The sequence below is a fragment of the Orbicella franksi genome, chromosome 14 (assembly GCF_964199315.1).
Source record: "Orbicella franksi chromosome 14, jaOrbFran1.1, whole genome shotgun sequence".
In the NCBI taxonomy this organism is placed as follows: domain Eukaryota; kingdom Metazoa; phylum Cnidaria; class Anthozoa; order Scleractinia; family Merulinidae; genus Orbicella; species Orbicella franksi.
In genome coordinates, this window is record NC_138158.1 from 3,598,752 (window position 1) to 3,626,726 (window position 27,975).

The following is a 27,975-nucleotide window of genomic DNA, read 5'->3' on the forward strand; positions in this document are numbered from 1 at the left end:
TACATGTACTCTATTTCTGACGAAAATGGCTACAACAACCGTACCCTTCGGGGCATACTCATACTTATATTTCCCATTCAAGGGAACCCCCCTGCCCCGGGTATTGTCCAAGGTAATATAAGAAAATTTCTGTAGGCGTGTCGTGGGATGTGTCTGAAAATATCAAAGTTGTGAACAGAGGCTTAAGCTGTAGCGTGCTACTGAGATCAACTCAGTATCGTATCTTATCCTGTAAACATTCTATTTCGTCTATGAACCCCGGCTCGTCGTTACTATCAAGTCGAAGGTCACCCATTAAATAGTTAAGTTGATGCGAATAGACCAAATAACTTAAAACAATGTTTGTCGCTCTCGCGTGATCAAACGAGTTAGAGGACTGCGGAAAACTAGTTAAACCGGTCTTTCAGAACACAGACAACGTTAGGTCGCTTTGTTATTGGTTTCGTGAGTTATCTGTTCTCTACTACATGGATGGGAATTGTATTGTATTAAAGTCGAGATATCCCGTTGCATCGTGTCAGAAGACGTAAGAAAATCTTCGGAAAATTCGTAACTGTGCACAAACTTTAAATACCATCGAGAGGTCTAACGACTTGTATTATCCCTCGTGTTTGTGAAATATTTGACAGTGTTTCATAGCAAACCACAAAATAACCAGTAAATAAGTGTAATTGAGATAGGAGACATACGACGTGTCTTCTAGATAAGTTCGTTATTTTCTTCTCCAGAAACCTCCAACTTGTTTTACAGCACACAATGATTCCTTAGCGAAACTAAAACACGTACGGGCAGATAGCGGTGATAATAAAGAGAGTCTGGATCCGGGGGGTACTCTACAAAGTTTTGTGCGGGGAGTCTCCGTCCCAAGGTCCAACCATTTACCTTTTCGTTTACCACTTTGACAGAAATTGTACCCCTTTCGGGCGGAGCCTCCCCCTATAGCTTGTTATAGGGAGTACCCCCGGGTATCTGGTTGAGGATACCAGAATCCCGTGATATTGTCTGTTTATTTTGCCACAGACAGAACAAACTAAAATTATATATAGATCAGTTCCCGACTAGGAATTGCAAGTGCGATTCGTTTTATAGAAGCAAACATGTCCGTAATGGTCGGTGTACATTCACTTACCATAAATATTCTGCTGAAGCTGGGATAAAATCCGAGTCGGAAAATATCTGCACAAACTCTCAGTTCGTGCAAGAATGACTTCATATATTTCACCCAGTGTGAAAAATTAACGGATGTTGATGGGACCAAGAAAAAGAAAACTCAGTTTGCATGTGAAGATGGCTGCGTCTGTTCATACAAATAGCAGTGGAATAAACTATTTAATCATGCTATGAAGAGTGAGCTGTACGTGATGTTATGATAAAATATCAGTTACATGTGTTGCCAAGTCAAGCTGAGAGTAAATCGTCGGCAGCCGGGAAAAACATTTCTTTCTTTCATCTGGTTTGGCTTTATAACTCGTTTAAACAAATAAACGCTGTTTTGGCACCACATAAGTATGGAAGTGTTAGTTACCACGATGTAAAGAAATTTAAATTTCTGTTACTATATTGTTCTTCAGCCTGTTCAGTCTCTTTCCATGTACTTGCACGGTCCTTATATGGATACTTTACCTTCTGAATTAACAGTGATAAGCCGCTACAGGCAACTGATGTGGGAGTCTGGGCCTTTCAGTCCCTTATATGGAATTAATACTAAGTTCGGCCGTGAATCTATTAAAACATTACCCGTTTCTTTTTCTTCAGTTATTTTAAGTGGGTCAAGAAGTTAACGAGCTGATTGTTTCTGAAAGCTTGATTTATTGACTCCAAACCATGAATTCCAAGACGAATTATGGTGTAATTAAAAACAAATTAGAATAAGCTTCCTGTTGATCTTGGCCTCAAGCACAATGAGAGGTTAAGCACGTCAACATGTTTTTCGTTTCGCGAGTCTAAGAATATTTCAGTTGTTAAAATGGAGATTTCTTTACGTATTTCAAACGCAAAAGGGAGAGAGCTCTTCTTTTAACTAGTGACTTACAGAACTAATATGACAATAAATTAGCGATAAGAGAGGCCTCGAAAGAAGACGAGGAAAGATGAAGATGGGAAATGTCGAGAATGTATGTCCAGCTGGTTTTATTTATTTATTTAATATGGTTTGAAATCAATAACTTCCTTTGGATTTAGGTCTGATCTCAAATTCTTAGCTTGGGCTCGAACGCACTCACATGAACAAAGGAAGGCGAGTTGAGAATGCGAAGCTCGTAAGCAACACAGAAACACAAGATGGGTTACGAAGAGTTATCAAAACGTATTTTATCCATACACTGTCAGTTCATTGTACACTAAACAGGTGATAAGAATAAAAAAAATCATCAACTAAGGAATGTTATTTTGATATTTGCGTTGATTTTCTTTTTCTTGCTTTTTAACATGTCCAAACCACAGTGATTTATATCATTTTTTTGCTTGATATAGCATCATCTGCACATCTTGTCATTCTTGTGTCAGTAGTTCTAAGATGTAGTGCAAAAGCAATAACATTCTGTGAATTGCCTTTTCAGGCACTTTCTACTTTCTTGCATCCAGTCGTCTTTGAAAAACATCAAGAAATCGTTCATATTTTACTTTTTAACTGCAAGGAATCTCTCAAACACAGAAACGTCACGTCTCTCACCACCTAGTGGTAGTGCTAAGCAGTTCTTTCGCACCAACGTTGTGACTGTCATGGTACTACATCTACCAAAACTTTCGACAATCACCTCGAATCGGTTGACTGTTGACTGTCACGGAGCTGTTGATTGACAGGTAAATGTTGCCACTAAGCTCGTGATTAGCTGTCACGGAACCGTGCGAAGTTGTTGACTGTCACGTTCAAGAGAGTAGTAATGAATTTCCGTGTTGACTATAACATAGACGTCTCTGAAAGTCACGAAATTCTTTGCCTCCTGTCATGAAACCGTTGACTCTAGTGAACAAAGACTGTCAACACTGCCACTAACGCTTGGGATCTTTGAGTATGTGGCTCGTCTATTCCAATAATTCAGTTCTCTGAAGGACAATACCAATGCTAGCATGGTCAAAATCGCTGTAGCTGCGAAAAGTCCCCCCAATATGACCAGATAACCGTTACGCTGGAAAATCCTCCGACTCGTGACTAGAGTGGCATGATTACATTCCTTTCCACTACACTCTTGTACGCAGCGTTTGGCGTTACACGTGAACGAGCATGCTCCAGATAGACAGTGCTGTCCACAATAACCGACGTCACTTGTACATTCCATATGGCAGTTATGACATCTTTGGTAACAAGTCCCGGATGTGCACGTCATTTTCTTACATTTGAAGCCATCGCAGGCCTGGTTACAGGTAGCGTATTGTGAGTCTCCGTACGTAACGCCACACTTGCATGACACGTCACTGCACTGCTGAAAGCAAGTGTTTGATACTGTGACGTTGCAGTTTTCTGTTGATGACGCGTCAACGACGGCAGCCAGAAGAAATTCCGTGATAATCACAATGAAGCAAAGCATCTTAATATCTGTGAAGAGATGCAGAATGATAATAGGAGGTTATAGCTTTTTCTTGTCAAACTTACGTTAAAGAATGATTGACATATAATTCATGTATATGCAAGATCCGTGTCAATAATGGCCTTGATCACCATGAATCTTTCTGTGGCTCAGTGGATACTCGAGTAGAGCGCCCCCGCCAGGTCTTCGGGAGGTCATTGGCCCTGAATCCTGTTGAGGACTCAGAATTTTTTTCCTTTGTCACACGCTGTTGACATGTAACGATTACATCTAGTTTTTCCTTACAGTCTTAATAGATTTTCAAACAGACAGGTAAGGAGAATAAACACAATCATCAGCTAGGAGATGTTGCCTTGATGTAGCACTACATGAGCACTGGCACCATGATAACATAGTCAGTAACGAGAATTAATTTTGAGCTTCACTGGTTCGGTGTGAATTGACTGGCGAGTGTGTGCTGAGATTTACAGGTGAAACCCGTCGGAATTCCGATGCAGTGTCCCCATCTTCTGTCTTCTCCATGTCAACATATCCCGATTTAAGTGAATGTTTCGAATCAATCAAAATCTGCATGACCAAACATGTTCGGCCAGTGTGAAAGAGAAAGATCACTCATTAGATTAACGGGTGACTTAAATTGATTTTTACCATACTTTCGAGAATTTTAAAACGTATCAAGCACGAAGTTCTCACACTTTCCAGGGAGAAACAGCGAAAAACACCATTATCGAGTTGAGATACAGTCTTAGGACAGAGAAGAGAAACTATATTGTCCAGGTTTTTCACACATTTGTCATATAGGAATTCCCTTCTGTATAGCTCGTTATTTGGGTAGATATTTCTTGTACTACTATAAATCGACTGGAGTAAATATTTGGTCGCTTGAATTCGAGATTGAAATACTGATCGTGAATCGAACAAACCTTAGATTGATCCTCAATGCAATGAGAATTGAACTGAGGCGTACTGTGACATGCTGTTTCGAACAGAGATGACTTACTATGAGCGGTCTATATAGTCATCGGTTTTTCTAATTAGATAAATTACGCTTTGTGGAAGGTAGATTGTATGCCAGTGCTTGCAACAGTGTGACTGCTCCGTGATCAGGTAAAATAAATCAGTTTACTTTTGGCATTAAATTGACATGTTTGCATTTTGTAAGCGCTAAAGGTGTTTTAGACTCGAAGATAATGGCAAAAGTTGAAATGCTAACCATTTCTTTATATTTAGTATATTTGCTTTGGCTTGTTTTAGTTCTATATCAAAAACGATGTTTTCATTGCGCTAGACTGAAAGAGCTGCCCCCTTCTTCCCCGTCTGGCGGAGGACAGATTTAGTTGTAAAGATCTTCCAAGGGACTCAAACCTACACACGTAACCTTTACGGCTATGGCCAATTAAATTAATAAAAAAAGCCTATCAAAGAAAACTGTAAGCATACCAACCTTCAAAAGATTGCTGTTAGTCTCGCTAAACGGAGCTTAAACCGACTGTTTTTTTGAGGTATCTGTCTGTATGTGACTTGTGAAAATGCCGTATAAGCAATATTCATCAGACGCTAATGGACTGAATGTGATTAATAAGCGCTATTTATAAGGGAAAACCCCCCCAGTGACGGCACTGACGTCAGCATTCCATTGTCTGATAAGAGTCAGGCGGAAAAAGAAAGCAAATAACGGTTTCTTAGAAAGTAAGGAACTTTAAAAACGCGCTGTATTGAGATGAGGTATGTTAATTTACATCACGTACACTGGAAGAGGTTAAGATATGCTTTTTTCAGACAAGCCACATTCAATTTTCGTTCTATCACTTTCTGTTTACCCTACTCGTGATCACAGAACGCTGTCGGATAAGACGGTCAGGTCAAAAGGATCAAATAATTTTCCTTTCTGTTTCTGTTGGTTTTTCCATTAAAACAATACAACAATAGAAACATAAAGATTAGACAGCTATCAATAATTTGAACTAGACCTTTCTTAGCAAACAAAAGCTGAAATTGGGTTGACTAAATATCTTCTAATCAGTGGCAGAAAATTTGATTTTACCCTCGGGTGTGTACTTGCCTTCACTCATGTTTGAATCGACTCAGTTTCTCTCCGTCTAAGAGTCTGGTTAAATAACTAATTATCCATGCTCATGGAAAAGAAGCGCCATATTGTTTGGGCTGCTTGAGTATCATTCCTGTAATAACAAATCTTTGTTTTGTTTTGTTTTTTTTCCTTTTTTGTCAAATAATGATGAAAAAAGGAATCTCATTGCTGTGTGGGGGTGATCAAAGACGTAAAATGAAAAAGAAACAGTTTTTAAAACGTAAAACTAAAACTCCATTTCCTGTTGTAAAGTACTTCTCGGAAGTTGGGTAATAATTCTATACCTTTACGTGTTTCACTCAATCGTTTAAACTTTACGCACGAAAGCGAAGGTCTGGATCTTTCTTTGTCGGGAGATGCACGTGCTACGACTCACTCGAAGTGTAAACAGACAATTTGAAATGCAAAGCTTGTACAACAAAATGGACTTGGGCAAATTTAATTACATTCAGTCACTGGAATGATGAGTGCGAAAATGTAAAAAGAACAGAGCGTTTTCTGTCACGTGGCCAGCAGCCATGCAAGTCTTATTGGAACGAAAGAAAGTGTTTACATATGAAAAGAGTTCAACTCTCACAATCACAGGAATGGTTTGGGGCATCAACATGGCCGCCGTTTCATTGTCTTAGGACGCCAATATGGCTGCTGTGAGGTCATGTGAAAACACTCTATACCAATAACTCTCTTTGAAAGACTTGTGCTAGTCTTTTACAAACCAAAGATACAAAGAACTGCACAAAAATATCCAATATCAGACAAAATAGTCAAAATAAATACTTTGGTTTTGCATTACCTATAACAGTGGACTAAATGCAAGAGATATTGAGATTTCTAAACCACCCCCCACCCCCTTCCCCGCCATCACTCCGGGTTCTTTTGTACAAGAAGTCAAAAGCTATGAAATTTAAATTCCTTTGAGTTTGAAACGAGCCTTCGTCTTCTAAACTGCAGTGAAGACTATTTATTTTGAATTGTCCTTTTCAAGGTTAACTTTTCTCATTTGCATAACAATTTAATCCAACGTGGCCGGATGCGAGGCAATCTCGGGTAGAGACTCCAATTCCTTATATGGGCAATTCTTACTGTTTGCCAAACAGGTTTGATACCGTTTGACCACTCTGTACAACATCAACATGTCTGGCCATCAAACAATGTTTGATCATGTTTGATCGCCAAACATTTTCTGTTTGGACAGGGCTTTAGATTATATCATAATACACATGAGAAAAGTTGACCGAGAAAAAAGTTGTTGTCGGCCTTCGGGCAATGTTTGAATTGGACAGTTTGTCATTTACATCTGTTATTTCAATGCGTTAAACTGTTCGAATCACGCCTTTAGACGTTTTAGAACATACTGTAAAACAAAATATTTGCAATACACTTGTTGCAGCAAGTTTCTTGCGTTATTTCGGAAACTGAGAGATTGTCTGTTTGTCTAAATTCAGGTCCGTTTTGGACCACTTTGATCCTTGCGGTCTTCGACAGTCATGAATTCCTGTTGACTCAATTAGTAATGGGTCCTGGTATTTTACCGAGTCTTTTCACTTCTCGTCACCGTATCTGTCCTCTGATCGGTCTTGATATCAAGATTTCCAGAAACTAACCTGATTTCAGCGAAATTCTGAGCGGCAGTGCAAACGAATTAATCCAAGCTGAAAAGAATTGCGCGCTGAATCCCTCCAGACTTGCAATTGCGCGGAGACAGCGCCCCCAAATAAAACGTGCGTTTTCTAACGAACTGTCAAGTATAGTCACAACGGGGAACCTTAGTGATTCTCATCTTCAAGAGTCTTTTGTCGTGACAGTTGACTTCCTGCTTACCAGCAGATGTTTTCTTAACTAAATACACAACAGGAAATCAATAAAAAAACAACGGTTGGAACGATATGCACACATCTCGTGCAGTTTAGCACAATTCCTGTACAAATTTATAACTTTCAGGTTGTTTAAATACATTGAATTTTTTTCGAGGTTTATTTTAAAATTGTCACGTAACAATCGTTGGTAGCTCAGTCAATTTCGTTATACATGAACGTTACAAAATAGCCAGGAAAATTGACAAGATATAGGAAAGCTCCACTATGTGAATTCTGAGCCATTCAGGTCTTGGATGACTAATGCGAAGTTGATTTATCAGCAGGAACGAATTTATAATTTTATGTATACACTTGCTCGAACAGGCGTCACCGGAAACAGTAAAAAAATATCCTGGCTACCTCAGGTCACATCTTTAGGCGTTTAATGTTCAATAACACGTCTAGAGACCAACTGAAGCGCATGCAACGCAGATTATCTGTTGTCTATACATTGCTTAATCCTTTTATTACCCAACTCTGAAGAACTGTTGTAAGAAATGTTGCCTTTGAAATTTTGTATAAACCTTCCTTACTTCCTTGAGCTGAATTTCAACTGTGTCTGAACATAACTGAGCAGTGAGTCCACGAAGTGAAAGCGTACAAATATATTTTTTTGAAGTCGTAAAGCTGGTTTAACTGGTTAGAGACTCCTGTTTGAAAAAATCTTCTTAGCACCATGGGGTGAAATACATTTTTTGTTTGGATATTACTTGGATTCTAAGTCAGAGAATTTGCACCGAATAGAAAGAAGGACCTCTTCGACTGAGAACTTCAACAGCTGCAGTGTGTTCGGTCACATGTGCATAGGCGTTGTATCTTAGTTCAATTCTTAGCGAAATTTCGCAGTTTCCGTTTGGACGGGAATGTTACGACCTGACCCTTAAATCAATACCCTGTCTCCGACCGGCCTTATAAAGCCATTGTTAAGGGCTTTTGCTAATGGTCTTATCGATAATGATGAAAGAGTAGCTTCTGAAAAAAAAACATACCAAATTCAAGACTAGAGTGCAAAAGCTATACCCTATTTGAGACCATAATGGTCAACATCGATACATGTACCCTATTTCTGACCAAAACGGCTAAAAAAACCATTCCCTTCGAGTTCGGGGCACGCTCATACTTATATTTCCCATTCAAGGGAGAAACCCTTAACCAAGGAAATATAGGAAATGTCTGTAGGCGTGCCGTGGGATGTGTCTGAAAAGGTCAGAGTTGTCAACAGAAACCTAAACTAACTGTAGCGTTCTACTCAGATCAATTTACTATCAAATGTTATCCCCGGGTATATTTTCAAGGTAATATAAGAAAGTGTCTGTGGGCGTGTAGTGGGATGTGTCTGAATATATCAAAGTTGTGAACAGAGGCTTAAGCTGTAGTGTGCTACTGAGATCAACTCAGTATCGTATTTTATCCTGTAAACATTCTATTCCATGTATGAATCCAGGCTCGCGGTTACTATCAAGTAAAAGTCAAGCATTCAATAGTTTTTAATGCGTATAGATCAAAAAACTTAAAACAATGTTTGTCGCTCTCGCGTGATCAAACGAGTTAGAGGACTACGGAAAACTAGTTAAACCGGTCTTGCAGAGCACAAACAACGTTAGGTCGCTTCGTTATTTGTACGGGTTTAGCGAGTTATCTGTTGTCTACGGCATGGATAGGAATCATATTGTATTAAAATCGGGATATTCTATTGCATCGTGTCAGAAGACGTAAGAAATCTTCGGAAAATTCGTAACTGTGCACAAACTTCAAATACCCGAGGTCTAACGGCTTGTATTATCCCTCGTGTTTGTGAAATATTTGACAGTGTTGCATAGCAAACCGTAAAATAACCAGTAAATATGTATAACTGAGATAAGAGACAATCACGACGTGTCTTCTGAATAAGTTCGTTGTTTTGTTCTCCAGAAACCTTTACTGTTTTGCAGCACACAATGATTCCTTGGCGAAACTAAAACACGTACGGACAGATAGCGATGATAACAAAGAGAGTCTGGATCCGGGGGTACTCTACAACGTTTCGCACGGGGAGGCCTCGCTCTTAGGTCCAATCCAATTACCTTCTTGTTTACCACTTTGACAGAAAAGGTGCCACTTTCGGGCGTAGCCTCCCCCTATAGGTTGTTATAGGGAGTACCCCCGGGATCTGGATGACCCCGCGATATTGTCGATTTATTTTACCACAGACAGAACAAACTAAAATTACATATAGAAGGTTCCCGGTAACTAGAATTCAAGTGGGATTCGTTTAGAAGCAAACATGTCCGTAATGGCCAGTGTACATTCACTTACCATAAATATTTTGCTGAAGCTGGGATAAAATCCGAGTCGGAAAATATCTGCACAAAGGCTCCAGTTCGAGCGAGATGAGTTCATATATTCACCTAGTGCGAAAAATGAACGGATGTCGATGTGACCAAGAAAAAAATCTCAGTTTCCACGTGAAGATCTGGATGGCTGCGTCGTTTATACAAATAGCACTGGACTAAACTATTAAATCACGCTGCGAAGAGTGAGCAGTACGTGATGTTATGATAAAATATCATTTACATGCGTTGCCAAGTCAAGTTGAGAGTAAATCTTCGGCAGCTGGGAAGGATATTTCTTTGTTCCGTCTGGTTTGGCTTTATAACTCGTGTAAACAAACAAACGCTGTTTTAGCACTACATGAATGTGCAAGTGTTAGATAGCATGATGTGATGAAATTATAATTTCTATGTTACTATATTGTTCTTTAGCCTGTTCAGTCTTTTTCCATGTACTTGCGCTACCCTTATATGGATACTTAACCTTCTGATTCTCAACAGTGATAAGCCGCTACAGGCAATGTGGGAGTCTGGGCCTTTCAGTCCCTTATATGGAATTAATACTAAGTTCGGCTGTGAATCTATTAAAACAATTCCCTTTTCTTTTTCTTTGGTTATTTTAAGCAGGTCAAGAAGTTAACGAGCTGATTGTTTCTGAAAGCTTGATTTATTGACTTCAAACCATGAATTCCAAGACGAATTATGGTATAATAAAAACAAATTAAAATAAGTTTCATGTTGATCTTCGCCTCAAGTGCAATGAGAGGTTAAGCACGTCCACATTTTTTTTCTTTTCGCCAGTCTAAGACTATTTCAGTTGTTCAAGTGGAGATTTTTTCATATATATGATCGGAAATCCAAACTTAAATTACTAGTGACTGACGAAACTAATATCACAATAAATTTGTGATAAGACTGAAAAACCTCGAAAGAAGACGTGGAAAGATGAAGATGGGAAATGTCGAGAATGCATATCCAGCTGTTTTTATTCATTTAATCAATATGGTTTGAAATCAGTAACTTCCTTTGTACTTAAGTCTGATCTCAAATTCTTGGCTCGGGCTCTAACGCACCCACCTGAACAAAGGAAGGCGAGATTAGAATGCGAAGCTCGTAAGCAACACAGGAACACAAGATGGGTTACGAGGAGTTATCAACACGTATTTCTCCATACTCTGTTAGTTCATTGTACACTAAACAGGTGATGAGAATGCAAAAATCATCAACCAAGGAATGTTATTTCGATATTAGCGCTGATTTTATTTTTCTTGCTTTTTAACATTTCCAAAACCCAGTGATATATATTATTGCCGTTCTTGTCTCAGAAGTTCTTGCCATTCTTGTCATTCATTATCTCAAAAGTACAGAAGCAATAATTGTGTATTGCCTTTTCAGGCACTGTCTACTTTCTTGTATTCAGTCGTCTTTGAAAAACATCAAGAAATCGTTGATATGCGACATTTTAACTGCAAGGAATCTCTCTAACACAGAAACGTCACGTCTCTAACTACCTTGTGGTAATGCTAAGCAGTTCTTTCTCACTAACACTTTGACTGTCATGGTACTACATCTACCAAAACTTTCGACAGTCACCTCGAAACGGTTGACTGTTGACTGTCACGGAGCTGTTGATTGACAGGTAAATGTTGAGTATCACCAAGCTCATGATTAGCTGTCACGGAACAGTACGAAGTTGTTGACTGTCACGTTCAAGAGAGTAGTAATGAATTTCCGTGGACTATAACCTAGAGGATTTTGAAAGCAGTCACGAAATTCTTTGCCTCCTGTCATGAAACTGCCGACTCTAGTGAACAAAGACTGTCAACACTGCCACTAACGCTTGGGATCTTTGAGTATGTGGCTCGTCTATTCCAATAATTCAGTTCTCTGAAGGACAATACCAATGCTAGCATGGTCAAAATCGCTGTAGCTGCGAAAAGTCCCACCAATATGACCAGATAACCGTTACGCTGGAAAATGCTCCGACACGTGACTGGAGTCGCTTGGTTGCATTCCTTTCCGTTACACTCTTTCACACAGCGTTTGGCGTTACACGTGAACGAGCATGCTCCAGAAAGACACTGCTGCCTACAATAACCGACGTCGCTAGTACACTCCATGTGGCAGTTATGACATCTTTGGTAACAAGTCCCGGATGTGCACGTCATTTTCTTACATTTTGAGCCATCGCAGGCCTGGTTACAGGTAGCGTATTGTGAGTCTCCGTACGTAACGCCACACTTGCATGACACGTCACTGCACTGCTGAAAACAAGTGTTTGATACTGTGACGTTGCAGTTTTCTGTTGATGACGCGTCAACTACAGCAGCCAGAAGAAATTCTGTGATAATCACAATGAAGCAAAGCATCTTAGTGTCTGTAAAGAGATACAAAATGATAATGGGAGGTTATAGCTTTTTCTTGTCAAACTAAAGTTAAAGAATGATTGACACGTAATTCATGTATGCAGGATCCGTGTCAATAATGGCCTTGATCACCATGAATCTTTCTGTGGCTCAGTGGATACTCGAGTAGAGCGCCCCCGCCAGGCCTTCGGGAGATCTTTGGCGCTGAATCCCGTTGGGGACTCAGAATTTTTTTCCTTTGTCACACGCTGTTGACATGATGAACATTACATCTAGTTTCTCCTTACTGTCCTAATAGATTTTCAAGCAGAAAATAAACAGAATAAAGAAAACCATCAACTAAGAGATACTGCCTTGATATAGCACTACATGAGCACTAGCACTGTGATAACATAGTAGCGAGAATTTATTTTGAGTTTCACTGGTTCGGTGTGAATTGACTGGCGAGTGTGTGCTGAGATCTACAGCTAAAACCCGTCGGAATTCCGATGTGGTGTCCCCACCTTCTGTCTTCGGCTCCATCTCAAAATATCCAAATTTATTTAAAATTGAGGGAATGTTTCGTGTACAACAGAAACCTCGCGTTGCTTAGATTTAAGTCCTAAGGCCGTACGAGGTTCTTCCAAGCTCAGTATTGTGTTAGCCGATTTCTGTCAAACATCCCTTCACTTTTCCGATTGCGATCTGATAGTGACGGAATCAACTGTCATATAGGGCAACGTTTAAAAATTCTTCGACGACGGTTACAATTCAATTTATCCAGGCTCTTAGCTCTTCGCAAACCTCTTATACACACTGAACTGAAGAAAGATTGCATGTTGAAGCAGAGTCTACCAGCTCGCTATTGAGTTACAATAAGCCATTAGATTTAAACAACGTACTTTGCTTTCTGTGCTTCTATCAGCTTTCGACAATCTTAGATCAACTTATTTCAAGATTCAATTCGAATTAACTCAATTATCTTTGCGACGGTGGCAGCCAAGAACTTAGACACATCGAAACACAATGTTCCTGAACTACTTATTTTATAACTACTTACCTCAGATTGTTTTATCGTAAAGTTCAGAAGATGTCTCCAGCTAAGTGTATTGCACGGAGAATTCAAGATAATTACAATCGCTGAATTTACAAGTTTAAACTTGTTTTACCAAATGGGCGTTGTAACACGCTTCCGACAAACAGATTGGTGAAACTTGAGTAAATTCTGAAAATAGGCATGGATGTCACCACCGTTATTTGTTTCAAGACGACCTCATGCAGACAATTTTCGAAAAGAAAATAACGCTCTTAATTAAGGAGAGATTATTTTTGGTATGGGACTTTAAACAAAGCGATATTTTATTCGTATTTTCTTTTTGCCAAATATTTAGCCTCCCACTCGCTATTATCAACATATTTACAACCACAGAATTTCTCCTCCTTTGTAGGACAATGGAAACTAGATATCATTCTAACAAGTCTTGTGACTGAAAAAAATAACTTTTGAACTTGCACAATTAAAACCGGAAAGGAAGTAAAACTGACCTTTTGTCTTTCCAAAATTAAGCCTAAGACTTGTCCAAAGCGAAAATGCTTTCGACCACATAGTTCCAAGACCCTTAAAGTATCAAGGATAAAAGAGAAATCAGGAGAGAAATGTATCTCTTGGAGCTGAAATATTCGTGACATGAAACATGCATGCTAAGCAAAGTTAATTTTGGTTTTCAACCACGTGGGCGACACTAAAAACCTCAACTTGAAGAGGTGCAAAACCGATTTCCTGATTTCGTTTTCGTATCATTGGAACACAAGTTCAAGAGCTTCTCTACGCCCACATACTTTCGACTAGAGTGAACCACATAGTAGGAGAGCATTCCCAGAAGAAACTTATGCTTTTGGTCTTCCAGATATAAGTAAAATACTTTCCTCTTGTTAGATTCCTGTTATATGACGCTTGGGTAACGAGCTGTCAGAGCTCATATCCTGAACAAACCCATATATCGTGTTTGAGACATGCTATATACTATTTCAAGACAGAAAACCCTGAAAACAATACCTTATCGACTGACACGTGCGCCAACGAAAAAGACAAACAGGAGAGTGGCTAGTTCCCCCTCTGGACTGTTAAAGCAGTACAGTCATCCGCGATCGATATGTGCCCAAATAACAAGTAAACAGGAAATTGTTTCTTCATTGAAAAGCAGCTTTAACTTTATCACAACTGATAAAAGGATTTACTTAAATAGACTTTGATAATCACAGAGATTATTCAGAGAGCATTTCAAAGGAGCCCGAGCCAATTTAAAAAAGACAACACTCACATTTTCAAGTGTTGTGCCCAGGACCATGATTTGTCGGTCATACTCGCTTCCTATTTCCTCTTTTTCTGAGTCATGCTAACACAACCGTCCGTGAAAAGATTACACGTATGTTGAGTCTCATCTTTAACCTGTGCGTTTAAACAGTTCCTTAAACTCTACGCAACATCACGTTGCGTTTAATTGATTACAAATGTGTTTTTTTCCTTTGAATTGCCGGCTGATTTCACGTCACCAGACGATTGCTATCAACTGCTCAAAACCCGGTGACCGACCTTCAGTATGAGGATTAATATCAATAAATATGGAATGTGCCAATAATACTTCCTTCTTAGACTTTAGACCTGAGGCAAGATAAGATCAGTTTCTCTAACAACGCGTCATGATAAAAATCTGGGGGCGTGTCATATCACCAAGTAGCCTGTTCCAGGCTCTCGGTAGTTGGGGACGAGGAAAAAAAAGGGCGAGCGAGGGAAAAAATGAGGGAGGACGTTTTTTTCTCTCGCTCGTTTTCGCTCGTCCCCAGCTACCGAGAGCCTGGAACAGGCTAATCACCAAGTGTCTAGGTCACTCCATTAGACCAAGTAAGAGGACCTTGGGAACGAGGTTGGTTGATACGTACAAAATGTTCAACAAATAAAACCTTTTAAAAAATATTGTTTCAAGGATCGACAATTAAACTTGGAGCGCCGGGCGAGTTTAAAGCAAAGGTATGGCAGTGCTCAAAACTTTTGGGTCAATTTTTATGCTGCGAAATTCTCTTTATGTTTGATATAGCTAAGATTTTATAATTGCTTAGTTCGGGGACTACAATTCGAGTTGTAATTCGTTGGCACACTTGAGCGACATATTGAGTTAATGTTAGCTTTAGCCGTCATGTATACCTCGTGTCCATTCGATCGTTATATATTGCGGCGGTATTTCTCGTCGCGCGAGCAACCAACGATTAATGGCACTTGAGGGAGGGCATGGGGTTTGGGTGTGTAAGGGGGAGTGGGTGGGGCGTGGATGTGTGAGGGGTGGGGGCGGGGGGTGGGTGTGTGACGGGGAGGGTGGGATGTCAACAGTTGTGATAGAGCTATTTAAGAGGAGAGGTTAACCTTGACCTATTCACGTAAATTGAATATGATTTAAAACTATTTTACTTGCAAATCCTGAAGTGCGAGCATTGATCGCAAGCTTTATACAAAGAAAGCTGGGCCTGGAAGAGCTCTGCTTTAATTTCTTGCCACGAGTTAAGGTATAAAATGGACGTGTCGAAAAGGAATTAGCCAAATTTGTATAAAACGCTTTGTTGAAGGAGCTATTATGCACAAACGGATGTGTTGCCGGAGAGCTTGTCTGGGTTACCAGCTGCCAACACAAATATTTAAAGATTATGTGCTTGAGGTTAAGAATACAGTTGATAGTTATATTGTCACTGAATGTTTTAAAGCCCACGGAATGACCTCATGAATGGGGGTTCGTCTAACTAAGGTCTGAATCTCAATTATCAGTTAGATTTTAATTCCGGTGATTTCTCAGTTATTGCTGGTTTTCAGTGTCACGCAATTCGAAAAAGATCAAAATAAAAAAACAAAACCGGTCAATAGACAAAGTCCAGAATCTGGGAAATAAAAGAAGGTAAATATGCAAAGACTCTCGCCAAAATTCTGATCACAGCAATTTTTCTTATCCGAGATATGCGGAGAAATTTTTTACCCAAATTTACAGAGATTTGTATGGACACGCCATGTTGGTGCCCCATCTGTCACTGAGTTTTGATACAAAAGCGTGAATTTATCCCTGGAGAAACTCTAAAACATTAAAATAATACTTTTTCTAAGACATGAACTGTTCAGATAGCCAAGTTCCCCGAAATGAGTCACTTTTTTAACCATCATGACCGCTCTCTAGGCCGTCATGTAAATGCCGCGTCACGCAAAAGCTTAGAAATTCAAGCGTAGTGTATCACAAAATCAAGAACCCATTCGGAGCGAAAATTTGTATGAATATTAGTTTTCAGCTGCTCTTATACATCGTTTAAGTAAAATCTCAGGAAGATCAATAGTTTTGTTGTTTGAATTTTAGTGACGTCATGTGAAAACCAGCTATACATAAATTTTGCAGATCTCGGATCTCAGCTATCCGGCAGAGTTATAGGAGCGGTGGCCTCATGGTTAGTGGGCTCGATTTCGGAGCGAGTGGTCCGGGTTCGAGCCCTGGCCAGGGACACTGTGTTGTGTTCTTGGGCAAGACACTTTACTCTCACAGTGCCTCTCTCCACCCAGGTGTATAAATGGGTACCGGCGAATTTAATACTGGGGGTAACCGTACAATGGACTAGCATCCCATCCAGGGGGGAGTAGAAATAATCTTAGTCGCTTCATGCTGCAGAAACCGGGATAAGCTCCGGCCTGATGCACCACTTGGCTGGTATGCAGACTTACTTTACCTTTTTTTACAAATAAAAAAAGAGTAAATCTTGCTCTACACGGGACTCTTCTGAGGTTAAATTGTTTTTTAAACGCGATGTCTCGGGCAGTTTTACTGCTCTTCTTCAGGCAACGTATCTCCAGCTCAGTATGACGGACGTTGTAAACAGGAGAGGTTCTGAAAGTTTCAGAAAAACTGTTAAATAACATTTTTCAGTTCGTGGATATCGATGGCAATCCGTGTTAATCTTCTCCATCCTTATGCATCTTTGTTCCTTAAGTTTATGCTTTATTATTATCTCTTTGGTGTTTTTCTACCTTAGTCAACTATTACTTTCAGGTTTCCTTCAATTTAAAAGTAATTTCGTACGTGGCCAGAATAAATCACAATACCGTGGCTGAGCTCCTTAATTTGCGCAACCTTTCTCATATTTGCGCGTTTGTAAATTAATCTCTCGGTGTCTCGCTTTTTAAGTGCTGGAAGCGTAAGGAGGGGGGTGAATAGGGGTATGCAAATCCACCGATCCGTGCCATTTTTTCGCCAAATCCGTCGATCCGCCAATATTTTTGTTCAAATCCGAAACCACAACCACATCCGGAAACAGAAGCGTAAAAGTTCAAAGGTAAACTGATAAATGTAAATGCCATTGTTAATTTTGTAAAGAAGGCAACATGCCTGGTGACTATAACACAGTACAATTCCAATGACTGTTTAAATGAGCTTCGTTGTTAAAAAGAAATAATTTGGATGAACTCATTAGCATACCGACCAAGGATGAAGAAAGATCTATGATTCAAATTTCGTTTAGGACCTAAGATCAGAAAATCAAGACAGGCAGAATCCGGAATCCGCACCAAAATTCAGCTGATCCACGATCCACTGTGTTTTCAAAATCCGCGAATCCGCTCGATTTACGGCAAAAATCTACAATCCGCGAGCTTTTTAAGGCCAAATCCGTCGATCCGAAAACCTATTCATCCCCCTCCTTAAGGTACAATCACGCTTGGATAAAGAATGGATGATAAACAAGTTTGCATGACTTTAGCCAGTCCTCTGCACGTTACAAACAAGTCTGGAAACAAAATCACGTAGTTAAGCGTCAGGCAAACAGAAAACAGATGAAATTTGGCCGAACAAACTGCATATAAACATAGCAAACAAACACTAAATCAGGAGCTTGGAAAATTTCCAGTAAAGTCAAGAAATTATTTTTCTGCATGGGCGAGTCATTTCTGCGTACATGAGTCATAAACCTTGTTGACGTTTAGCTTAGGAAATTCGTAATAATTATAGATTAAACAGATTGGTGACGTACAGGTAGCAGTGAGCGAGGGATCTCAGCGGGATCATTTTGATTCCCAGTTCCACTGTCAGTGAAAATGTCACAGAGTGACTTGCAGCCAGCTAGACCAACCGTTGACCAAGGAAACTGACAGCAACAAGTGAATGTATGAAAGATCACATGTATTTGAACTGCGGAAAAAGATATGAAGACATGACTGATCATCGCAGTTATATGCACGACACAACGAAACTGACCTTGCCACGCCTTTTAGATCGCGACAGTCCCGGAACAAGATTAGAGTTGAACCCGTAATCGAGTGGACTTTTTATGACATACACATTGCATTCAGCATGAAGGGACGGGGGTAGTAAAAAACTTTTCCCAGCTCCTAAGTTTCGATATTTCAACGCGGTCAATACTTTTTTGGTCACGCGGTCCAAGCAGATGCGTCACGAAATGAATTGACCGTGAAAGTCTGGGAGAAAGTTGCACTAGGCAAAGACAAACTAACCTATAGATGTCAGAATAGACGCGGTATAAGTTGACGACAGCATAAGGTGAGCTCTAGACGTTTGAGCGAGACTAGAACAGCGCCGGAACTGGTTTTTACGTCAACGACTGAACTAGACACCTTAATGGTAACTTGAGTCAGAAAAGTTCACATTCTACAGACGTGGAATAATGTTACGATGGTGCTCGCATGCTAGGAAATTAAAAATACACGTTATTGATTCATATTGAATATTACGATTATTTTAATTATTTCATAAGGATATATTCTGTTCCGCTGTAAGTTTCCATTCTGTTTGTATCTTTATATTTGTGTGTGTGTGTGTGTGTGTAAGTGTGTTACCGACCGATAACTGTATAAATAATCTATGTAACTTAATGTCTGCCCATTCTTTTTAGCCCTTATGGTTATTTTGGGCAGGCAGTACTCTATACTAATTTAATGTTTATTGTAATTATTTTATAAATTGTGAGTACAAATAAATGGTTGTTGTTGTTGTTTGTTGTTGTTAGGCGCCGGCGTAGTGACACACACTAAAATAGATTTACTTGAATGAAGGAAGAGAGACGTCTAATTTAAATCTCCTATAAAAGATTGATCAGATGAATACAATGTGGACGAAAAACACAGGCAAGAGTCGAACACAAATACGAAATTGTTTTGTTCCTTTTTTTTGAAATAAGTGGCCCGGGAATATTAATTTAGCCTCTTCTTTTGTGCTAGCACGTATCGGCTTACTGCTTCACTTATGCAGCATTATAAAATATCAATAAAAAGAAAAAAATATTGTTAATGCCGCAAGATTGTCATAACAAACTCTCGCTTCTCACGCGCTGTTACTAGCTGCCACGTAGATTTTGAAAGTCTTCATAATGGCTGCTGAGGATTTGTTGGTAAATCAAGACATTCTCAACAGCCAATGCGTCATCTGCCTGTTTGTTAATGTATGTGGAAACCAATCACTCCAATATGATAATCTATTACCCTTATAAAATTTTAGATTTCGATCAGGGGAACCTTCTCAGTACTCAACTTTAATCCTCATTGCATGTGGAAAGAAGTTAGTACACAATATTTAGAAAGTACTCAAAGAAAATGGAAGCAATTTCTGTCTTCGTTCAAAAGTCAAGTGATACTTGCTTGCCTTGTTTTCGCTTTTTAAAAGGAGAAAACAAATCTCACAAGTACTCGATCGCAGCCACCTTAAAAAGGTCAGAACGGCACATGAAATCCTTAGTGTTCTTAAAAACCTTCTACATATGTGTTAGTTGAGTTCGCATGACGAATATTAACATCTTTGAAAGCTTTTGTATGAGTTCCTTAATGCAGTAAAGGCCTGCCAACCTGAGCTTTCTAAACACCATACAAAACTAAAAGCGCGACAAAACGACCCACAACTGTAACTGACTTACTTTGTAACAGAGACGTCTTGCCGGCCGGCTCCAAGCAAACTCTGCTTCAAGGGAACTCCCCTACTAGTAGATAAAGTAAAACAAAGGCGAGTTCAAAAAAGAATGCTGTAGATCAGAAGTAATGAAATATGCTCAAAGCAATTTCGGCCTCACTTAATTATCTTTCCCCATAATAAGATATATAAAGCAAGCTCGAAGCAGAACCTCCCCTTTAGGTAGATTAAGTGAAAGTATGTTACTTTTGACTTAATTGCGCCGAAGTCCCTCAAAAGTGTTCGAAAATTTCAGTCGAATGGAACTTAGTGAGGTTCAGTTAGAGAATCGAAACCCTCAAACCGGCACATCTGCACCAGCAGTACCTTATGAGGCAAGATTTACCTTTAGCGACTTGCTTCTAGCGTACGATCATGAACACAAAGATGTAAGTTTGCCAGCTAGTCAAAGGTTAAAGGCATCGAGTTGACAGTCAAAGCGTTACGGCTTAGGACGCAACTTCAAAACAGATGTACAGTTATATGGGCGTTACTCGGAAGCAGGCATGTGTATTGTCAATACCTGCGTAATTATGAGAGCGTACAACATTTCCCTCTGACATTGACCCACAACTAAGAAAAGAAGCGTTGAGCTGAAGGTTTATCGTGAAAAAAATTCTTATGAGTCGTCAGACCACCATGGTATTGAAAAAGAAAAAATAAAGAAAACTTTTCAGGTCGATTTTCCGAAGGTCAAAAGCACTCGGCACTACATAGCTCACAACAAAAGCTTGCTTGGAGCTACGAGCATGGCACAACGCACGTTTATAATTCAGCGCTTACCTCGTAAACTAGATTGTTCCTTTCACCTGGATTGAAAGAACTCTTGATGAAGTCTTCTATTTCAAGAACACTCTCGAGTCTTCTATCATCAGTGACAAGCACGGTTTTTTAATTATTGTTTGCTTTGAATTTCCTTCATGTCGTTTTAAAAATTTTACCCAGGTTTGATTAATTTCATGCCGCGTTTAGGTGCAGAAAAAATGATCAGAATTTAACTAGACCTGTCATGATGATTTCTAACTTAAAAGATATGTTATTTATTTAATGGTCAATACAAAGCATTCAGTTACAGATAAGCAATTTATCACATAGTTTAAAAGCACGGACTATTCTTATTGGATGGTATTTCTTTTTGTCTCTTTGTTTTCTGGCTCTTGGCCATCATTGTTAAATTCGGTGACCTTGGGATCAACTAAAGAAAACAACATTTAATACTTGTCATACAGGGGCATACAGTAATGAACGACGCGTGCTTCCATATGGAACCGTCTGCACCAAAAAATTCCATCGGGACTCCCAGGAGTTCCTCTGCTGGGTCCCCGAGGAGCCTTTCCCCCTATTCCCTCAACACATTCTCAAGTTTAGAACCGTCTTTTTCGTTTCTCGATGTCAAGGGACAATCCTTTGTCGGGCTCGACCACAGGGAGCCGTCTGCACCCAAAAAATTCCATCGGGACTCCCAGGGGTTCCTCTCCTGGCCCTCGAGGAGCCTTTCCCCCATTCCCTGAACACACTCTCAAGTTTGCGACCCTCCTTTTTGTTTTTCCATTCAGATATTGTTTTGTTAAGGTAAAAGTAGAAGAGTGGATGATACCTAATCTGGTCTAATCTGAAGCATTAAGTCAATCCGAAATTCTCAAGGTAATCTTCTTATTTCAATACCTGACATCTTTGTATTCCTTTATTTTGTTCAAAACGTATTCCTGTTATGAGCAATTAATTATTATAATTATGAGTGAATATAACAAAAGTTTGTTGAAGGGAATATAATAGACATAATAGGCTTGAATCTTCCTTTCTTTAAATAGGCTTTTCTGTCTCTAATTTTTAATGTTGGGCAAATACCGTTTTTCTGAATATCTAACGGCTTTATGTTGTTTTTCATAGCTACGTTTAAACAACTGCAATTTGCAGAATTCTGTTTCTAATCCGACTCACAGCAATGTCACTTCTTAGAAGTTGTTCATCTCTACAGGTCTACGCGAGTCATATGCACATGACTTGCGGTATAAACTGTAGCTGAATGTTACACTACAAAAACGAGTCAGTGCATTCTTGTCTTCATCGAAAGCGACCCTTATATTTGGAGTACATGAAGTATTACTTTGTTCCCTCCACGGGGAACTACACAAGAGTCTTGTGTGAGTAGGCTGTGTTCCCTCTCGTACTACACTATTGAATACCCTGTGTTCCCTCTTGTACTACTCTAATGGATGCCCTGCGTTCCCTTTTGTACTGCACTATTGGGTTCCCTGTGCTCCCGCATGTTCTACACAATTGTTGACTTCGTCAGAAAAATTCTGACACTGCCGCCAAGATTACGAGTTACAAGGGGAGCAGGTCTTCGTCTTCTTCTTCTGAATCCCATCTGACTACAAGACAAAGCCAGAGCTAGACAAGTCAAAACGGTAGTGGCTGCGAACAATCCCGCTAAAATAACCAAGTAGAGGCGCGGTATAAAAGGTTCCTTGTGGTCTGAGGGCAAGTGTTTACACGTCTTCCCATCACACTCTTGTACACATCGTTTGGCGCTGCACTTAAACGAGCATGCTCCGGACAAACACTGCTGATTGCAATAATCGACGTCACTGGTGCATTCCATCTGGCAGTCATGACACTTTTGATGACAAGTCCCGGATGAGCACGTGATCTCCTTGCACTTGTTACGTTCGCAAGTTTGGCTACATTCAGTGTAAACATAATCTCTGTCACTTGATGAACATTTACATGAAGTGCTGTTACACTGTTGAAAGCACGTGTTTGATAATATCGAGTTGCATTTTTCGGTCGGCGATGACTGGACGGTCAAGGCGAGTTGGAAAACAGCTGAAACCAAGATGATCCTTAGCATTTTATCGTCTGGAGAAAGGAAAAAAACACAATTAACATGAATGCTGTCAAGCCCTCGACCTCGTTCTCAGGGTCGCTGGGTACGTCAAGACGAGAGGCGCTGGGAACTAGGTTGTCTGGACTATGCTCCCCAAGTCCCACCCATGACTATGAGTCTCCACTCACGGGAGGGGTCCGTTGGCGGTGATTCAACTGTGTAAAGACTACGCGAAAACACCGAGGAGTTCAGAGCGAACACAGGGTACTAACACAAGACTCTTGTGCAGTTTCCTGTGGAGGGAGCAGAAGTCTGGCATGGCACAAAGTTAAGATGCTATTAAAAACGCTCACTAGCATTTTAAATTCAAGTGGTCAACAATTATTTCTTCTTCAGTTCAGTGCAAAATCAGTACACTTCCATGCAGAGAGGTAACGAGAATAAGACGAGATGTCTTGATGAGATATCAAAAGTTCTCGAAACTGTGCATAAAGGGAATGATATGTATAGCAATCAGAATTTCGAGCGTAGAAGATTCTTAGGGTGAAAGTTATCATAGCATATGAAATGAAGATTTGGCAAGATTCCTAAAGTAAGAGACGATGATATATTTAGACTGATCGGGATAATTTATTCGAACTTTAGCCCATCACGCAGATGTTTGGCTGCCAGACCGTTTTCCTCTTTCCCCAGGCCTCCCCTGTTTTTCCAATCCAAAATGGCGCTCGCGGCGTTGTTGGGTTGAAGCTCAGAAAGTTTGCTTAAAACTGAATCATTCGCCATGATTTTTGTCTAAAATTTGCTCTTCGTTTGGTGCGAACGTACTGAATAAATCCTACAGCTGCTCTTTGTCCAGTAAGGATATGCCCGTTATTGTTCATCAACTGTAGCTATCTTTCCTGGCTTCCGGGAAGACTTGGTAATTAACTTCTCGTAAAAGATGTCGGAATGCGGAATGGTTTGTAATCAGGAAACAGGGCAATGCCAATCGGTTTTTATGCGATCTCGATCAGTGCGCAGGGATCTGATGGAGCCCAAAATAACTGTGATAAACAGAAAATAGACAGCCAATGTAGATAAAAATTATTCCTTTAATTTAGAATATCCCATTACTCAGTCAACAGCTGGTAAAAAAATTCTCGAAATTTTCGTTCTCTGCTCCAGGGTAAACATGAACAGCCTCCTTACTGTTTACCAGGCATCTGGGCAAGTGTATACACGAACCGAATCAAACTTTTAATCAAAAAGCGTTATTACTAATTTGACAGATCTGGTTGAACGTTTCAAAAAGAAGATAAAATCTAGTCGACAGAGGATCAAAAAACCAAAACCGCTCGGAAACTGATAGTACATGTTTGGCCCTATCCGCACTGGCAAAAAAGTTATGTAGCGATGAGTTTTCTATATTTTGGTGTTGTGTTTCTTCCACATGTATAGTGTTCGATGTAGAATAAAAGATGTACCGTCTTTGCCAAATCCTATTGTTTCTTCTAATACTTATAAACTAGATACCGCAGGCATAGTTTACTAGTGAGAATCTTGAATCGTGAGTGATTGTTTATACTGGCTGGTTCGTTAATCTCTGGGAAACGTCCCTCATTGCGTAAATCTGCTTGAGATAAGCTTAAAGAAGCTTCAAACAAGTACAAAATCCTTCCGTTTAAATATCATTGTTGATAGTGACAATGCAATGCGGTGTGAGGCACGGCATTCTTTTCGCGCTCAATCTTCTCTCTCGGGTAATACCGTCTTTGCAGAGTTTGTATCGACTGTAGTTGAACTCGAGATTGACAAAGACATGCACGCAGACTTCCGTGACTGAGAATGGTGCAAAGTTTAACCTCGTCACGGGGAAACTACCTGATCGCACGCTGGCGTAAAACATGTTTAGGAAATGCTCACATTACCCCATTGAGTAAAACACAAGTCGCGAACTCTTATCATTCTCTTGAAACCTAACACGCAAAGACGAACATGTAAAAGACACCTCATAACTGTTGTTCTTATAGGGAAAACACACCATTTTTTTCGAGTAATTCGAAGCACACAATTTCGTCGCTCGTGCACCTTGATGCTAAAGGTAACAGCATCGAAACAGCACCTTCCGATTTGAATTTTGAGAGCCTGTGAAATCTCACTGTAGCTATCAGACCTTTGACTATTGTTCGTAATTGTTCGGTTTTCATTTTTTAGAGACAATGCGTCTTTTGTTGGGAGCCATATTGGAAATATTACGTGTTTAAAGTTAGGAGCGATTAAACATACTTGCTGGGCCATCCCAAAACTGGATAAATCGACAAACAGAACATTTACCTTGATTTGAATAAATTCCTCCGGCTCTAACGGTCTATTGAGTCAAGTTCAGGCTGACATATGTACACTTGTTTGTACAAAAGAGCTGTGAACAATGGCCTTTGTGAGGATTAATAAGCCGGCCGGGGGCTTGGCATCTGTCTGTCATATGTCTCTTCCAAACAAACCGCATACAACGTTCATTGTCTTTGTCAAAAATCGATGGAAAGTTCGAAAAAGGTTGTTTTGAAGTGAGAGAAATTCCACATCTACGATTTTTCCATCGAGTTGGTGTACTTTTCTTGAGATGGGCAGTTCGCCAGAATTTTCGTGGCCAGCTCCTTTGATACCGGGTCACGGCTTCTAGTTACCATGGTTTTAACGTAATTTCAAAAACATGCACGGTTTGGGGGTCCAAAGATCAAAAAAAAAAAAAGAAAGAAAGAAAGAAAGAAAGAAACTTTGACCGAAAGCTCTAACCGAACCAGAAAGGGTCTATTTCTCGATAAAGTACGCCAATTCTGGAATAACGAATAAAACATATTGTCATCGATGACTTTAAAAATAAAGTACAAAAAACAAAGGGAAGTTTCAGTTTCAATGGGCATTCCAGAATTTTTGGAATTTTTTTCGCACATTCATAAAGGCAGAACAAATATCATACTGCTTGTTAGTCTACAACAGATGAAAGGATTACTTTTTTAAACCAGAAAAGAAAGGGGTTTTAAAGTTTTAAAATCCTCAGTGGCATCCACAAATTATATTAAAACATGATTGTTCCCGGCTGCTGAAGGATACCGGTGACCTTTAATTTCCTTCCTTTGCTCGGACATTTCCTCGAATATTAACGACTCTGTTCTCTGATTAATTCTAAACACTTTCCCCACGCACGTTTATAAAGTATTGTCGTTGGCATCGTCGTTGAGGAAGAGAAATTCACGTGATAAAGGATTTCTTGCAGACACTGTCTTGACTTCAACGAGCCCCAATAAATTTGAGAATTTACAAAATACATTCCCGAATTATTGAAATTTTTCGCAAAATCGTCTAAAAGCAAACAGCACCGCATAAAAATCTTGATCAATGGCAACTGTTTGAAAGATCAAACTTCAAGATGCATAAAACCACCGCATCAACCCGGTGTTTCTCTGAAAATAAAGAGTTCCGTTTGCATTGCGTTTTGCATTACCTTCAAACCGAGAGAAACCCGCACAATCACGGTCGTTTACTTCAGTATGAAGAAACAAACAGAAGATTAGGGAAGATACCTGAAAATTTTTGGCAAATATTTTAATCTTTTGGGGGGCGTTGTAACGTCTGGACCGTGAAAACTCTTCAACCGGAAATAACCTCATCAGAAACCGTACATCGTTCAAACAAAACCAGAATCTTTTAAGATGTTCTTTCTGTATTGAAATTGCACGTGATTACACACTTGGTTCTAGCATAGCAAAATTGCCAAGACTTACCGATGGGTGCAACGCACAGCTCCAGATAGATCAAGTGATTTTCACCTGAACTTGATCACGAAGGCTAAGATCTGTTGTTTCTTCCAAGTGCTTGTAAGATTGAACTCCTTTACCTTGGTGAAGAAGTATGTCGGTGGAGATGCCAGTTAAGATATCTCTTTGATGGTTTCCAGAAAGGTTTTTGACGGACTGCCAGAAGGTCCAGAAGCGTCAAATGATCATACAATTGTCAAAGCACGTACAAACAAAGTTCGCTGACCCGTTTCGTGAAAGAGGTCAGACTGTGCTGTTTACAGTACGTGAAAATTCTATCGGTTTTTTCTCTCTGTCGAAAGCTCAGTTAATTCAGTTTACCAACTTTAGATACGACCGAGAAATACCCAGACGTTTTTTAAATAAACCTTCCTTCAAGACGTTGTACTCAACAAATCAAAGAAGAATGGCATCAAACTGTTGACAGATTCGAGAAGAAAAGAAAGATAAGCTTTTCAGTCACGTGAATTTGAAATTTCCTCGTGATCTGCAAATGTTCTCTCAAAAAATGGCGGGACAAGTCACGCGTGACGGAAACTAACCAATCAGAACTAATCACGTTCAGAGTCGTACCCAGTCTTCGTTTTTCAACGGAGAGGGCGGCGGTGAAGTAGACTTCTCAGCCGAAATCAAAAACGAATATATTGTTAGACATTTTGTTATTGTTGCATATTTTCACGAGTAGCCCAACTGACGGGCAGAAAGAAACACCGACCAATAGAGATTCGACGGTTTCTTTTCCAATATCCAGTCTTTAAAGCTTTTTGGCACTTTTGTATCAAGCCGTTTTCTCAGAGTACAAATATCGTGAGACATTTGCAGCTATCTGTACTCGCTTCACACGTTACCTGCGGATTTTGTCTTATGCTGAACCAAGAAAGGATGATCATCTTCAGCTGAGCATACTAACACGGTCAACAATTTTCTTGTACTCGAAGTATTTTCGAAAAGGCTTTACTATTTAAGGGGCCCGCTGAACTCTTCCGCGCAAGTGTGGCGAGTTGAATATTAGACCGTCGTTCCAATAGCCTGCAGAACAGGCGGATTAGCGTGTGTCGCGTTTCGCTCTAGCGTTTCGCTATCTGCCCCGCTAATCCGCCTGTTCTGCAGACTATCGTTCCAATTTCCAAAGTTGGGCTCGGTGACGGAGGATAATCCTTCTCCCACCGAGATCAATCTTGTGGGACCTGCCGTGAAAGTTATCGTAACTATATTCTAGAGGATATTTGTCATTTGTGGAGTGTTTTCACAG

At 39.9% G+C, this 27,975-nt stretch overlaps 3 protein-coding genes across 8 annotated transcripts in view; 1 reads left to right on the forward strand and 2 right to left on the reverse strand.

Annotated features, from left to right (window-relative positions):
• On the reverse strand, positions 1-7,373 carry LOC145468430 (uncharacterized). The gene is made up of 2 exons (XM_081452139.1): positions 7,221-7,373; positions 1-3,535 (listed from the first exon to the last, which is right to left on the reverse strand). Exon 2 carries the CDS (start codon positions 3,525-3,527, stop codon positions 2,946-2,948), a length of 582 nt encoding a protein of 193 aa, XP_081308265.1. The 5' UTR covers positions 3,528-3,535; positions 7,221-7,373; the 3' UTR covers positions 1-2,945.
• LOC145467895 (uncharacterized) overlaps positions 1-27,975 on the forward strand; it is a 195,093-nt gene that overhangs the window by 57,895 nt on the left and 109,223 nt on the right. The window lies entirely within an intron of this gene.
• LOC145468427 (uncharacterized) lies at positions 7,373-27,054 on the reverse strand. 6 transcript variants are annotated; one of them, XM_081452133.1, is made up of 4 exons: positions 26,691-27,054; positions 20,883-22,961; positions 20,068-20,130; positions 7,373-12,438 (listed from the first exon to the last, which is right to left on the reverse strand). In XM_081452133.1, the coding sequence occupies exon 2, from the start codon at positions 22,951-22,953 to the stop codon at positions 22,372-22,374; it is 582 nt and encodes a 193-aa protein (XP_081308259.1). In that variant the 5' UTR covers positions 22,954-22,961; positions 26,691-27,054; the 3' UTR covers positions 7,373-12,438; positions 20,068-20,130; positions 20,883-22,371. The 6 variants fall into 6 exon arrangements, with proteins under 6 accessions (XP_081308259.1, XP_081308262.1, XP_081308261.1 ...); XM_081452136.1 differs by lacking the exon at positions 26,691-27,054 and adding an exon at positions 25,243-26,680; XM_081452135.1 differs by lacking the exon at positions 26,691-27,054 and having other exon boundaries at positions 7,373-12,158; positions 20,068-20,127; positions 20,883-26,680.